Source organism: Urocitellus parryii, chromosome 2 (assembly GCF_045843805.1).
Source record: "Urocitellus parryii isolate mUroPar1 chromosome 2, mUroPar1.hap1, whole genome shotgun sequence".
In the NCBI taxonomy this organism is placed as follows: Eukaryota; Metazoa; Chordata; class Mammalia; order Rodentia; family Sciuridae; genus Urocitellus; species Urocitellus parryii.
The window spans coordinates 143,680,036-143,696,906 of record NC_135532.1 but is presented as its reverse complement, the minus strand read 5'-3'; the positions used below and the strand labels follow the sequence as shown (position 1 = coordinate 143,696,906).

The 16,871-nt window shown below is 31.9% G+C and overlaps 1 protein-coding gene across 2 annotated transcripts in view; it reads left to right on the top strand.

Moving 5' to 3' along the window:
* Nucleotides 1-16,871, top strand: part of Pros1 (protein S) — a 96,912-nt gene that overhangs the window by 51,202 nt on the left and 28,839 nt on the right. For both annotated transcript variants that reach the window (XM_026405271.2, XM_026405270.2), the window contains exons 4-10: nt 1,665-1,751; nt 4,832-4,954; nt 5,052-5,183; nt 8,186-8,311; nt 10,895-11,016; nt 12,717-12,832; nt 16,537-16,726. In XM_026405271.2, the coding sequence (XP_026261056.1) occupies nt 1,665-1,751; nt 4,832-4,954; nt 5,052-5,183; nt 8,186-8,311; nt 10,895-11,016; nt 12,717-12,832; nt 16,537-16,726 (896 nt within the window). The remainder of the gene's footprint in view (nt 1-1,664; nt 1,752-4,831; nt 4,955-5,051; nt 5,184-8,185; nt 8,312-10,894; nt 11,017-12,716; nt 12,833-16,536; nt 16,727-16,871) is intronic.

Below are 16,871 nucleotides of genomic sequence, written 5' to 3'. Positions count from 1 at the left end.
GGTCAAAAGGAGAACCTATACAGGTATGGGGATATGGTTAGTTTTTGGTAGAAGATGTAAACCAGAAATTCAACAATCTGAGCAAAACCCAACTTATCTACACGGCAAAAACAATTGTAATACAAGCAAAAAAGTCTTTTGGAAAAATGTTATCTCAGATATAAAATATCATAGGATAATGATGGAAAGATGCAGTTAGAAATCACCCAGCTGGCATAGGAATGTAGCAAGAATTGAATAGGAAAAACACACAGAAGCAGCAGTCTTGGTAATAATGAAGGAAGTTGATAAGAAGCTGAGTTTGTGAGAGCTGATAGTCCTTTTAAATCATTCTGCAGACTTTCTATCTCTTCTGAACATCTTTCTCAAAGACTTAGAAAACCTATATTTATCAGCAATTCTGTCTTAGGACTGGACTGACAGGAACCTTTTAAGAAAAACTTCATGGTCAGTGGATCCTGATCCTCAAAGTACCTAAAGGGAACATGTCAGTAAGATTTGTTTTCAAATATTCCTGAAAGCAGATAAAGCATAAAAGAAATGCTCAGTGTCCTGGATTTCAACTTTTAAACTGAATTAAATCATGATGTTAATAACATAAATTTTGAAATGGATTGTTTATCAAGTGAAAGAATGAGTTTGCATCTTCTTGTTGGTAGGGTAGTTGATGATATTCATTTAATATTAACAAAAGAGAAATTTCAGATGTTATTGAGGAATTGAACTAAATTACATCCATTATGTCATACAATGTTTTGATGAATAGCTGTGAAAAAAATGCATCAGCACAGAATAATCTCCCACAAGAAGCAAAAACAAATTTCTCAATCAGTAAACTTTGGTAATAAAAGCCTTGCTATAGGGTTGGGGCTGTAGCTCATGGTAGAGCGCTTACCTAGCATGTGTGAGGCACTGGGTTCGATCCTCAGCACCACATAAAAATTAACAGATAAAATAAAGGCATTCTGTCCATCTACAAGTACAAAAAAAATTTTTTTAAAAAAACCTTGTTATAGGATTCTACCTCCCTTATTCAGCTTAAACAGTAGTAGTTCATCCCCTCAAGTGGAGAGGAGACATCAAGAATACGCCAGACCCATTTTCTTCAGTGGCAACTTGATTACTTTTTTACCTCTAATACTCCTCAATGAAGAACAACCAGAAGAACTTTGAATTTAAAAATGCATCCAAATATTTTCCCCATATTATACATGTTCTTATATATTCTTAGACCATTGACAATTTTGAGGTTATGCATTTGTGTTGGTTTTTATTCAACTCACTTATATAGTATCCTATAATGTTTTAATATTCAGTGTTCATCAAAGTATATTTTAGATATCTGTTTCTCAGGGAAAGTGGGAATGTTTTATACATGAATCATTCAGCATAACAATGTACTGTGCCTTTCCTCTTGTTTACAATGTAGAAACTTAAAGCTAATATACTACTTAAATCTTATAAACAGTCTTTTGGTTTAATCAATATGTTCTACTCAACTTTGACAGAAAAAAATAGATGAAAACATTTAAGGTTGATATTTTGAATACTAAATCCTGTGATCCATAAAAGCATAAACATCTTACCTCTTAGAATAATTTCTACCATGATTGCAAATCAACTAAGTGTGGCTGCTCTAAGATTATATTTGTTTTTTTCTACAGCTTGTCTTGGCTCCTTCCGAGCTGGATTGCTCACTGCTGCACGTCAATCATCTAATGCTTACCCTGACCTAAGGAGCTGTATCAATGGTAAGCACTCTACCATGGATTCCCAAAACAAAACAAAGCAAAATATAAACCCTGCAAGTAATTTATCATGTTAATATAAACTGATGTTCAAAAATCAACAAATGAGCCCTCAAATAAGTTATTGTTTAGTAAGGGCTAGGTCATTGACTTTAGGAATTTTATTCTTAGCAGCTTTAGTTTAGCTGTTGTTGCACAATCATGTAGTATGGACCAAATGTCATAGTTGATTGATAGATCAAAGTAGTCATATTTACTCTTTGAACTTTGGGGCATCAATATTATAAATGTGAAAAATGTCATGTGGATGAAATTAGCCTCTGAAGTTTGCTTAAAGCCTAGTGATAATTTTAATTGACAATATTTTTCTCATTTGCCAATTTTCCAACCGAGGGTCCAAGAGAAAAAATGCAAGATGTAAATTGGGAAGTTTTTCAGTGGATATTTTACTTGCAGCATTGGCATTAATCTAGATATTTATTTTCATTTTCTCTAGTGTAAAGTGGTTGTCATTACATAGGTTGAACAGTTTGCCTGATCACATGTATTTAGTTCATACTTCATCTTTTTTTTCTTTTTTCTATTTACTAAAAGCTTGGAAAATAATGGTTTGATAACAAACTATTATCATTAAACTAATATCTAATTTACTACTATTTTTCAAAATACCTTGGTTTTATGAGAATTTTTTAAAATTCTGGAATTAATTAGGTTTTAGTTAGATTGGTTAATTATGGATTTATAAACAGACATTTACTCTGGCTAAGGGGAATGTATTGGAAAGATGGGAAGAACTTGTACAAATAACTACAAAGAATTGAGAAACAGGTGTTAAGATGTGTAGGAAACAAGGGACCATTGCACTGTCTAATGATGGCAGAGAGAGAGACCCCAAATAAGTAAAGAAAGAAATGGGCATGTCATTTAAGATAGTGAAAATTTGCTATGATATTTTATGAAGAAAATATAAAACAGCACTATAATACTTTTTAATACATTTTTTGTCTTACAATTTTTAACATGTATTTTCGCTGCTAATATTTCTTATTCTAAAATCAACATTATCTTATGTTAACATAGTCAATTCGGGTTACCTTTTGATTAATCTTTTCATGGTTTATTTTTCCATTCAGTAACTTTTAACTTATTATTGTGATAAAAGTAAAAATCTATTTTAAGTGAATGTCTTTGGGCTCTTGCTATTTAATCTAATCTGACAGTCTGTCTTTTAGGGAAGTGTTAGACACAGACCATTTATACTTAACATAACAGTCTGACCTTTTTAAGATTTCTTTTTGTCACTGGTTTTAATTTAAATTGAAATCGTATTTTTAAGCTTATTTGACTTGGGCTTTGTTGAGCTTCTTCGATCGCTGGGTTCATAGTTTTTCATCAAATTTGGAAAATTAATTTACCAAAGTTATTTATAAATATTTACTCTTTTTTTTCCTTTTCCATACCTCTCTCTTTTTGTCCTAGAACTTTAACAGCACATATGTTAGATCACTTGATGTTGGTTGACAAGTTACTGCTACTGTGGGTTTTTGGTTTTTATTGTTGTTGTTTTTATTTGTTTTCATTTTGGATAATATCTGTGTCTTGAAATTTATTCTTTTTTTTCTTCTGCTAAGTATAATTTACTTTTAACCTATCTCATTTATTTCTCATTTCATATATTGTACTTTACATGTCTCTAAGTCCTATATGACTCTATTGTATAGCTTTATCATGCTTATGTTTACTACTAGAACATATAGCATGCATTTATAATAGTTATATTGACTTATTTTTCTGCTTTTTATAATGTCTCTCATTCCTAGATATTTTTCATCAGTGAATTTTTCTTTCAATTGTAGGGTATATTTTCTTGTTTCTTTGAATGACTAGTAATTTTTGATTGTATATTGTACAGAACAAACTATACTATTCCCAGCAGCAATAGGAAAAGGGATTTGGGACTTCCAGTTAGGGTTAATATGGAATAATAGGATCAGATTTACTCTTCTTCCATAAATTAATAGAACTGGTCAAATATGTGGAACAACAGGTTTTAGACTTTGGACAACAAGGAGCAAGGTACCGTAATTGCCAAGAAAGAAGAAATAAGTTCGTTTGTTTAGTTTTGGGTTCTGTTGTCTTGTTCCAAATAGTCTTTGATTTGGGTCTGACACTCAGCTAAGTAACTTAGAGTAAGTTAAAAACAAATCTTTTGTGGCTTGATTTTAAGATTGATTAAGGCATCCTGGAAGAAGCCTTAAACATAACACTAATTTAACCCTAATAAGAGGATTATCAACCTTGTGAGGTTTCTACCTGATTCCTTATATATATGTCTTGAGATTTTTAATGTCTGGCTAGTCTAAAATGAACCACATCTAACCCTATGTGAGCTCTGGAAATTGTCCTGTGCAAGTCATTATTCAGCTGAGGACCCTAGATCTCTGGAGTCAGTCTCTGCCCCTCTCTCTCCATGTATCCCCACTCTCAGTTCTACTTTGACCTTCCCAGACTTTAGTATTTGTCTTCTCCACCTGGGGAGACTAGTGCTCTAATTGACTCCTGCACTGTTGCATGCAGACATTTCCAGACAGGAATATAGTTCTATTTTTTTTAATTTATTTTCCCTTAGGAATCAGTTTTCTGCAATGCTTGGAAACCATTATTTTATATATTTTGATGAGATTACTTATTGAAGGCATGAAGATAAACTGAGTCCTTTTATTCTATTGTGGCCCAAATAGGAAGTCCCAAGTTCTTCTTTCCCATTGCTACTGAGAGAGGTTTCTTTGGTCTGCTTTACCCATGGAATTGTTTTTAGAATCAAAAAAGGCAATATGTTTTTTTAAAAATCTACATTATAGTTATAAAATATTATACATACTTGCAATATGATAGTAGTGTTCTTTCATAAAATACTTACAAATGTTTATATAATGGACTCACTTTTTTGAAAAAGCATTATTTGAAGGAAGGAGTCATATTTTTTCATTAGTTATAAGCTTCATATAAAAAATTCTATTGATAGGCAAATTAATTTCACTATGGCATGAAATAAAAATTAAATAGGTGTCTATTTCCTTCAGCTATTCCAGACCAGTGCAATCCTCTGCCTTGTAATGAAGAAGGATATGAGAGCTGCAAAGATGGCCAAGCTGAATTCACTTGCATTTGCAAATCAGGCTGGCAAGGAGAAAAGTGTGATTTTGGTATGTATAATTTTCAATCTAGCTCATCTGATTTGGACACATGAAAAGTTCTCTACAGGTCATATTATTTGAAAAATAATTTATTTTTCCTTTGTAGATATAAATGAGTGCAAAGATGCCTCAAATGTAAATGGAGGTTGCAGCCAGATTTGTGATAATACACCTGGAAGTTACCACTGTTCCTGTAGAAGTGGTTTTATATTGCTTTCAAATAAAAAAGACTGTAAAGGTAAGAATAAGAAAATAGAATAAAAATTTATTTACTGTGTAAGAACAACATTCAACTAGAGGAATTTCCTCAGGAAATTCTTGGAGAATGCTCTCATTGTGTTTATAGTATATGTACAATTTTATCCACCATGAAGCCTGGTGATACTATTGGATTACCTTTTAGTTTACAATACTGATAACAAGAATATTTTCATTTTCTCATTGTGTGGGTGCTCATGTATGCATGCATATTTCAATAATTTTATTATAAATCAGAATAGAAAAAAATTATTATAAAGTGAGGTTTCCGGGCAGATCTTTGCATGCTTCAGACTTTGTAAAAAGCATTTTGTATCCTTTGTTTTCAAATATTACCTAATATTATCCCTTTATTTCAAAAAAGATAAAGACTTCCATGACCATCCTTAATAACCCCTTTCATTGAATTTTATTATTCCTTTTCCAAATTTCTGAGATATAAACCAATGTAATTCTAAAGATTTCCAGAATAAACCCTTTATTTTGCACCTCATTTGTGGTTTTGGAAATGATGAAGATCTGGTTTTCTTTCTCTTTTCCTACTTAAGAGGATATTATTGTTCCTAAGTTTGTTTTTTTTTCCTTCAGACTTACATGATCACTCTCAGTGTAGCTTTATAACAAGACATTTCACTACTATATTTGTTTTGTTTTTCTTCACGTTTCCCTGTTCCCCAAATTTTGACTTTTTTGTCTGGTATACTGTAACTTCCATTAAACTGCTCTAATTTGTGCTAGGTATGTGATTAAGTAAAACCAAAATTTCCCAGCCTGGAACCAGATTTTATCTGTAGAATCTAGAAACATTTAATACAATTTTTCCCCTCTTCTTATTATGCTTTCTCTTTCTTCTTCTTATTCTCCTCTTCCTCCTACTCTTCCTTCTTAGAATAAAAAATTTCAGTAAACTAAAATGTGAAATTTTCTTGATCAACCCCCTATTCATATCGATTTTGGTAAATTCCTACATGAGATTCATGTTCAAGAAATGATTTATCCATCACTACATCATAGTATTTAGATTATCCAGTTTGCTATATTATTTAAAGTCTAGTTATATTACTCTGAAGTAAACTGTGTTTACTAACAATTTCTTCTAGACCATTATCCAATTTGTGAACATATATCTTATCTGCCTAGATGAGAAAATTCAGGTAATTAGAATGATAGTCTCATTAGAAAACCATCATAATTTCTAGAAACCATTCTCATTGTATAAATAGGACCCACTCCTATTTATACCTATAAATACTAGACTGTTCTTTTAAATAACTTGTGACTTTTTAAAATTAAAATGTATTTAATTTGTATCCACTGAATTAACACACACACACACACACACATACACATACACACATACAAACACACACATACTTATAAAAACTCCTTTAAAAAATAAGAATGTCCCTGTTGACCAGAACATATGTTTTTATATTTTTCACTTACATAGTCCTTATCCCATGATACATTCATAATAGAGTACTGAGCTTTTAGAAAAATATGTATAAAACTATTTCAGGGGAACATTTGCCAAGATGTAGAAATGCTTGGGATCAAGTTGCCAGTAATTGCCTAAGTGTGAAAAAATAAAACTCAGTGTAAAATCATAAAAGCTGAGTATTATAACCTAAATTCAATTGATCTGTGTTTCCTTTCAGTAATACTCAAACAAAATAATTTTACTTGTATGTTTTTGCTTTTTTTAAAAGATATGAACTTTAATTCTTCTTTAGAATTTTATTTAAAAGTAGTTAAAGTTTCACATTAAGTTGTAAGAAATAATAGAGATCACAGGTATCTTTTAGCCAATTTCTATCATTGGTAACATCTTTAAATATTATAGTAAAATGTCACACTCAGAATATTGACATTGATATAGTCAAATATAGAAAAATTCCCTTACCACAAGGTATTGATTCCATTATTTTTGTGCAATTATTTTAGATAAAGTCTGAAGTTTTAATTATTCTTCTTTGGAAAAAAATCCTGACAATTTTTAGAATATAAAATACATTTTCAATTTTGAATTTGTCTTTCTCCAATAAGTACAGGTGAGAAAATTTCACTAATACTTACATCTCCATCAGACTTTTTCTGTCACTTGTTTCATTTTCCTCCTAAGTAAAAACTTATCTAGTAACTAGTTACAGTCCATATTTTATCTCCTACTTTACCATGCAATATAATAAATGCATCTGAAATTTTTGGAATATTAATTTGACACTAAAATTTGTATTAGATTAACAGCAGCTTTATGAATACTTTGAGACCTCCCTCAATCCCATTTTAAATGTGATTCATTGTTGAATACTTCAGGCAACAATTATAGTGAACAGATTAGATGTCTATTTCCCAAGAAGCTAAAACAGATAAGCAGTCTCATATTTTATATTTGTGATACTAAGAAATGAAGATACTTTCAAGACCATGTCTCAGAAACTTGTATTTAGACGTATCCGTGAAAACTATTAAGAAATAGTTGAGTTTCTTATTTATTTATTTATTTTTATACCTTAACCCGGAAGGTAAGAAAATGACTAAATCCCTCTTTTTTTTTAAGAGAGAGAGAGAGAGAAAGAGTGTGTGTGTTTTTTTAATATTTATTTTTCAGTTTTCGGTAGACACAACATCATTATTTTATTTTTATGTGGTGCTGAGGATCAAACCCAGTGCCTGGCACATGCCAGGTGAGCACGTTACCGCTTGAGCCACATCCTCAGACCAACTAAATCCCTCTTTATTTTTATGTAATGATAAAGAAACATGTCAAATATCAATCAAATTTCTTATGAATTTATATAAACAAATCATATTTAGTGAGTTAAAATGTGATGACTGATTTAATATTTTGTTGTTCCAAAGTTAGTCTGTGATCTCATTGTATAAATTAGATTCAGGAAACACAAATTGAGGGTTGTTTTTCGGCATATTCTGCTATTGGAAAAATGTTTTTTATTTTTAATTTATTGTTTTAATTTATAGATGTGGATGAATGTTCCTTGAAGCCAAATGTTTGTGGCACAGCTGTGTGCAAGAACCTCCCAGGAGACTTTGAATGTGAATGCCCTGAAGGTTACAGATACAGTCCTAAATCAGCATCTTGTGAAGGTAGAATGGTGGTGGTATCAAGGCTGCTGGTGGAGAGGGTGGACTTGAATCCTGAGCTGATATTCAATAACACTGGTTTAATTTGACAGTAGCACTCCTATTATTTACTTTTTAATTTAGCTTGGTCAATTTGGTGATCATTGGCTTTCTTCCCAGAATAAAATGATCTAAGATGCATGGTCTTTAGTTTTAATATGATGCACTCTATTTGGCTCTTAAAACTACATATGAGTTGGAGACCTCCATGTACAATAAAAGCAAGATAAACATATTTTAACATCACTTAAATAATATTTGAAGATAAAGAAAATTTCAGCCTGATAGCAAAAACGCATGTATACAAAAGAGAGACAGAAGTTTAAACTGTCTTTAAACAGTTGGATGATTTTTTCCATGAGACTGAAACAGTGACACTGGTTAAAAACCTTAGGTTTTATTCCAAGCTTTCAGGCATATATAAGTCATTAATTCTAAGTGGAACATAATGTAGCTCTATTATCATAAATAAATGAGACCCTAGCTCTAGAAAGTTGAGAAATATTGATCAGTAATGTCATTGTCCATGGATTTGAGCTAGCCCCTGCAAGTTGCTTCTCCTTCCTTTGTCTGTACAGGTCTTGCCATGTGTGCCTTAGGTAGCTTCTGCATTATGTATATAGGGTAAAAATGGGAGTTCATAACCCGCTTAAATCAAATGTATGAAATATGATATGTCAAGAACTTTGTAATGTTTTGAACAACTAATAAAAATATATATATATATATATATTAGAGGGTTTTTAAAATTTTATCATGATAAACAAATAATTTTACACCTTCCTTCAAAATTTTTAAAATTTTAAGATGAATTTAATATCATGGATAAAACTGATCAAATAAAAAATATTTTTTCAATTGTGTAATGTACATATATATATTGGGGGGAGGGAGCAAGTTCTCTCTCTCTCTCTCTCTCTCTCTCTCTCTCTATATATATATATATATACATATATATATAAAAGTGGTTAAAAAGAAATAGTATATATAATATTATATTTATAAATATTATATATAAAGAAATATTATATATAATGTTTACATAATATTATATATAATATTTCTTTTTAACCACTTTTATGGGGGGATTGGAATTGAACCCAGGGGTGCTTTACCACAGAGCTACATCCCCATCCCTCCACCCCCCACACACATTTTTTTGAGATAGAGTGTGGCTAAATTGCTTAGGCCTTGCTTAAATTGCTAAAGCTGGCCTCAAACTTGTTATCTTTCTGCCTCAGTATCTTAAATTGCTGGGATTTACAGGCATGCACCACGGTACCCAGCTCCTTGTAACCACTTTTTTAAGTTTTTATTTCAGGGACATTAGTTACATTCACACTGTTGTGCACTCATCACCACTGTTTCCAAAATGTTTTTATCACTCCAAACATAAATTTTGTAATATTGAACAAAAATATCCCTCTTATTAGTTACCTAAATAAATAATAATTTTAGAATAGACTTTTTTCAACAAATATGCTTCTCTTAAAATTTCAGTGTCCTACCTCCTCATGTACTCACTCACCAAAACACCCCCATCCTTACATACACCATTCTTATGCTTCACTTCAGATGATAATTACTGTGGTACACCCTAGGAATTTCAAGGTTTATTTTTAGCCTACTTCAACACCTACATAATTGCATTAGTCAATGAATGAGAGATACTTTCTTAAAAGGAATGATTTGTAAATAACTATTCATATATGTAAAGTTAATCATATAATACACAATTAGAGGGAGCACTAATTTTGTGGATCCACCGTGAAGCCTTTTTTGAGAACTTAAATGATACACTGAATTTGAGAATTTTGTACCCAATGAAATTATTAAGGATTTTTATGTAGCCAGCCTTGAAGTGAACTTTAGTTTAAGCACAATATTACAAATTTCAACAATGATTTTTTCCAAAATGTCACTGAGGTTAGGGACCAGACCAAAAACCACACAATATGTGAGATAATATCATAGCAATGTTAATTTTAAAAAAAGATAAAAAGAAATAAAGGTATGTGCTTAAATGTATTGCTCCCAATAATTATTATATTATGAGTAGTCAAATGTTCTTGATACTGTCATTTAATCCCCATTGCTTTAATGTGCAGTTAGTTAAAAGGCATTTTTTCTTTTTTTACTGTTCCCTCTTCTGTCTTTCCTTTGCTTCCCTATCTTCACCTCCATTCCCTTTCTTCTCCTTTCTTTTCTTCAAAGCAAAGAATTGGGAGCTAATCTCAAGATCATTCATATAATCAGATAAGACAGTTGAGACCCTCAATAATTTTTTTCTTCAAATTCAAAATCAGGAAATTGGTATAATTGTTACACTATTATTAGTTATTAATTACTAGATTTGTTGTTTCAAGTGCACAAGTAAACCTTACACTTACAACTCATTTAAATTTCCAGACCCAGTGTTTTAAGACTTGATGTCATAGGAATTTCTTTCTCTAAAGATCTGTTGTCATTGATTATCTCATACTAAAATCTGCCTGTTGGATTGGTCATTTAGAAAATTGTAAGGTTTGTGTTCTTTTTTTACCCTAGATATAGATGAATGCTCTGAGAACATGTGTGCTCAACTTTGTGTCAATTACCCTGGCAGCTACTCTTGCTATTGTGATGGGAAGAAAGGATTCAAACTTGCCCACGATCAGAAGAGTTGTGAGGTAAACATTTACAATGCTAAACTTCTTACCTCTTTACTAAAATGAGAGAGCCAAGCACTTATTTCCATATAACTGAGGTAAGTCAGCAAAATACAGATGTTCAGTAATAATTGTAGATCTAAGCAGGCTGTAAGTCACAATCTGTTAGCTCATTGTGATCATGTAAGTCATAAAAATTGGGAATAATTAGTGGCTACATTAAAAAGGGGGCACTTAGAGTGTAGCCTGTGCATTTACAAACTTCAAACTATATGCGTACTTAAAAAACTAAGAAAAGCTAAGATTAGTACTTTTTATATGAAGAAATATCTTGCATAAAAATTTTAGTGAAAACATTTTCTAATGTCTACCTTTCTGAGTTCTACTCTAGCAAGTTTGATCATGCTTAAGGTGTCTTAGTACTTGTAGGAGTGCTCTTAAACTTTCAGGTCAGTATAGGATTTAGTAGGATTTACATATGTCAAATTTTAGAGCCTAATTTTGTTAATCTGTGTCTCTCAAACTTGCTTTTAGTCATTCAGATTTAATGCATAATTGACCCAGGAATTGAATTTTCAGGTAGGTTTTAGTTTTTCCTTTATTGAAATAAACAGGCCAACATCCAAAACTCTTTTTATTTTCCTAAGTAAGGATTGTGTGTTAGTGATTCTTTCAATCTTAGCACCATTTTTTTAAACATGCAAAGGTTTTATATATACATATATATGGCAGACTATTTTAAATTCCCAAATGAGGAATATATACATATACCTCTTTATATATTGCCAAGACAAGGATTATATGTCCAGAAAAGCATAACTTTCAATATCATGCTACCTACTCGGTAAAGAAAAATAAGGTAAGCTAGTTGCCAAATGTAGTAACTTTGGTATTACTATATTAAAATGTCATGCTGTGTGAATATTTTATTTTGTAACTTAGTTGCTTATTATTTCAATATTTGCTTTAGTTACATATCACCATCTGTCTTGAAATAGAGGAAATGAAATGTTTTTTCTGGCCTGTATTTAACAGAGGGCTATGTTTGCAGTTTTCCTCAAAATATCCTTATATGTGTCCAAGAACTTATCCTAAAGAAATTTTCCATTTTAGCATTTGTTTTCATTCTTTGAAAACAAGTACTTGATAAGACATGTGATAACTTTAAATCACTTTCTTGTGACTTCCTTGGGGACTAAGATGATACCTCATGTTTATTCTTTACAGGCTTTTCAATATTTCCCTTTACTGTCTAGATAGCACGTTCTTGCTCAGAATGCGTTTGCTTAAAAAATGAATGAGTGAATGAATGAGATGCTGTTTGTTGGTACATTCATTTTTCCACCTATGTTCAACTCTAAATAAAAATAATCTTCAGATTTAGTTCATGAAGGCATCATACCTAACAGTTAATTAAAGAGGTACATGTTGGTACTTAAAGAAAAAGATTGTGTTTAACCCTGAGATTTGCAAAGGAAATATCAAAGAGAGAAAGTTAGAGTTACAAACATTGAATAATTCAAACTTGAAGAAGATCTCATAGATTCTTGGAGGGTATATTGAAGAAAGTGAAAGATACTGCTTTATTATTACCAAAGATATTTTTAATTTAAGTGTATAACAGGATACATTAGGAACCTGAGAAAAGACACACAACCTGCATAAACTCCAAGGAAGATTTATGCATTTTTTTGTTTGTTTGTTTGTTTGTTTTCTTCTAGGCAGTTCCAGTTTGCCTGCCCCTAAACCTTGACAAAAATTATGAATTGCTTTATTTGGCAGAGCATTTTGCAGGGGTTGTCTTATATTTAAAATTTCGTTTGCCAGAAACCACCAGGTAAGGAACCAATGTCATCAATAATTTCTAGAAGTTAAGTAGATAAGGACAGAAGAATAATAAATGGAAAGGTCTGAAATGTATAAAATTATATTGTCAATGAGATAAGTTAGATGTGTTATCAATCAGATGATTTGGGAAACCTAAAAATAATTTGCTCCTTCATACATATAACTTTTACACTAAAACTATTTTGAACTCTTTTCCAGTACTTATTTTACTTTATCCCATCATTCTTCACTTTATAATGAATTTATTTAATGTACTTGTGAAATTTTCACTTTTCTCTGTACATGTTCTGAAAACTAGATAAAGGAAACATACTCAAGTATTTTTTAGAACATCAATATATGCAGCACTTTGTTGAATGCATGTTTAGAATTTATTAGCTATATGAATTTTTTCACCTCTTCCTTTGATAATTCAACTTCACAGAATTCTTATTATTAAAGAAAACTGAAAGTTATTCTCTGATTCATTTATGTAATTGTGTTCCTTTAATGTTCCATTTCATGAATGTCTCAAAATAAATAACATCTTCTTTTCTTTTGGGGGGGTGTAGTATATTCTTCTTTTTAAATTAACATTCATTTTTTCTAATTTGTTATACATGACAGCAGAATAGATTTCAATTCATTGTACACAAATGGAGCAGTTTTTCATTTCTCTGGTTGTATACAAAATAGAGTCACGCCATTTGTGTCATCATACATGTACCTAGGGTACATAAATCCATCTCATTTCACTCTTTCCTAACCCCTTGTCTTCTCCCATCCCCTCTCTCCCCTTTGCCCTGTCCAAAGTTCCTCCATTCTTCCCATGCTTCCCCCAACCCCCATTGTGGATCAGCATCCACTTATCAGGGAAAACATTCAGCCTTTGGTTTTTGAGGATTGACTTACTTCACTTGGCATGATATTCTCCAACTCCATTAATTTACCTGCAAATGCCATGATTTTATTCTCTTTTATTGCTGAGTAATATTTCATTGTGTACATATACCACAGTTTCTTTATCATTCATCTATTCAAGGTCATCTAGGTTGGTTCCACAGTTTAGCAATTGTGAATTGAGCTGCTATAAATATTGATGTGGCTGTGTCACTGTAGTATGCTCATTTTTAAGTCCTTTGGGTATAGACCGAGGAATAGAGGAGTCAAAGGGTGGTTCCATTCCAAGTTTTCTAAAGAATCTCCATACTGCTTTCCATAGTAGTTGTACCAATTTGCAGTCCCACCAGCAATATATCAGTGTGCCTTTTCCCCCAAATCCTTGCCAACACTTATTATTGCTTATATTCTTAATAACTGCCATTCTGACTGAGTGAGATGAAATCTTAGAGTAGTTTGATTTGCATTTCTATAATTGCTAGAGATGTTGAACATTTTTTCATATATTTGTTGATTGATTGTATATCTTCTTCTGAGAAGCGTCTGTTCAGTTCCTTAGCCCATTTCCTCATTGGGATATTTGTTTTTTTGGTATAAAGTTTCTTGAGTTCTTTGTATATCCTGGAGATTAGTGCTCTATTAGATGTGTGTGTGGTTATCAAGGCACCAAAAATATACATTGGAGAAGAGAGAGCCTCTTCAACAAATGGTGCTAGGAAAACTGGAAATCTATACGCAGCAAAATGAAATTTAGCCTCTAAATTTTCTATTCAATAGTACTTTTGAAACTGAATGAATTGTTCCCCAATGTAATGAATCAGTATGCTGATGATGTATTCCAGAAACAAAATATTCTGAACACAACTCTTTGAAATACCATTCTAGTACAATTTTATAAAGAAAAGGAAATTATCTTCATAATAGGATCAACTTCTGGAAGATCCTGACCATACACAAATTTAGATTTTGACAAGATAATCCATGTTTCACATCAGTAAAATGCTCAGATCATTATGAAAAAGAATAGAAGTCCAAGTAAAATGGTTCTTTTTAAATGTGAACTGATGTCAGTAAATTCCCACTCATTGTTATCCATCCAACATACTTTACTCCACATTTTACCTCTTTACAATATTTACTTGGGATTCTAATGATGGAAAAGTTTATTCTGTCACTGTTTGATTGTTACCTTTGAGGAAGGTCTGTGCTCCATTACAAATACTACCTCTATTACCATTACTATTAGATGTTGGGATGAGGATGTAGAATTCCTTGTTCATCCAGTAATTATCAAAAGTCTGGACTCTTTAACTTAAATTACTTTTCTTTTATCCTAGATAATTAATAGGTAGGCAGCTATTTTTCTTTCTCCATGTTTGTCTTTTTAAAATCATTTTGATTATCCGATTCCTTGGAAATTATTAAGGCTAATTCTCATTAAAGTGTTCCAAGGGCACTGAATCAACACATTTTATTTTAAATCCAGCATTCTTAAGATTTTCTTTCCTTATAATGTCTGTACTATATCCACATCCCAAGTCTTAATAGCAATAGGCATTGCCAGAGCTCAGAACCCTCATCACATGGTGAGACTATTTGCTAAGCTTTCCTTCCATGTGTTCTACTGCAGCTACTGCAGTGATTTACACATTAGTTTTTTTGAGAGCTTTTGAAATCAAGCTAACACATTTTAAAGTGTTTTTGTTTTGTTTTCTGTAAAAGTCTCATTAATTACTGGCAGGGTGGGGGAGGGTCCAGACTGTCTTGGGAGCTTTCCCCATTGCTGCCAGGGCATTGCTCAACTCCTCTTGCTTCCTTTTGGCAAGAATGTGAGTCCCCATCCTTTTCTTGATGAACTCACACCTCTGTGATCATTTCCCACACACACTTATTGTGTTTGGTGAGGCATCCATGATCGTGGCTGTGTATTAGCTTATTCACAATCTTGGTCACCTTGTCCTTATTGAGGCCTATGGCCCTGGGGTATGGAAGAACCACCACTGCCTTTCTTCAATGGCTGCTGTCTGAAGTTTTTGTTTGTTTGTTTGTTTTTTGTTTTTTTCCATCTTTATTACACACGAACCCTTAATTATATTTGCAGTCATCCAGATGCTATCCTGTAGAGCTCTGTGATTCTTTCTTGAAATATATGAAATCACAGGGAAAACATGCCTTTCGATATTACACCAATCACAAATTGTAACATCTTTCACTAATCTCTTAGGGATATAGTAAGCAGGCACGCATGCACTTTTAAACATACACACACACACACAACCTTTAACCTCAGAATGTATTGTGTATAAAAGGCTCCAGGATAAATTCAATATGCCTAAGTTCTATTCTTTTATATTCATTCCAGCATTTGAAAGAGGCCTTCAAAACATATACCAAAAAAGAAAAAGAAAAATTACCAAAGCATCTTTCTGTTCACTGAGACAAAACCTCCAATAATAAGCAAGAAAATGTAGTAACCAGGTTTTATATACATGAAGCACAACATATGAACTGTCTAATTCTGACTTTTTAAAAATTAATTCCAGGGCTGGGATTGTGGCTTAGCGGTAGGGCGCTCATCTAACAAGGCCCTTGGTTTGATCCTCAACACCACATAAAAATAAATAAACAAAATAAATGTATGTGTCCAGCTACTTCTAAAATATAAATATTAAAAAATTAATTCCAGGGAATGAAATAAGTAGTTAAATCTTACAGCATGTTACTATTTGCAAGCACAAGGAAAAATAAAAATGATGATACTTTGAACCTTCCATATTTCCCACCATTAAGAATCTCTCTTTGGCCATTGTTTAGATTTTCAGCTGAATTTGATTTCCGGACATATGATGCAGAAGGTGTGATACTGTTTGCAGAATCTCTCGATCACTCAGCTTGGCTCCTGATTGCACTTCGTGATGGAAAGATTGAAATCCAATTTAAGAATGAGCACACAACTAAAATCACAACTGGAGGCAATATTATTAATAATGGGATATGGAATATGGTAGGTTTTACAGATTTTCCACTTTGATGCAGTCTGTATGAACTCATAATTTGTATTTATAGTGATAGCAAAAAAAATGTGTGTACATGAGTTATTTTCTACACTCTATACATCCTTGGAACAGCCTAAGAAATAATATTTTCAC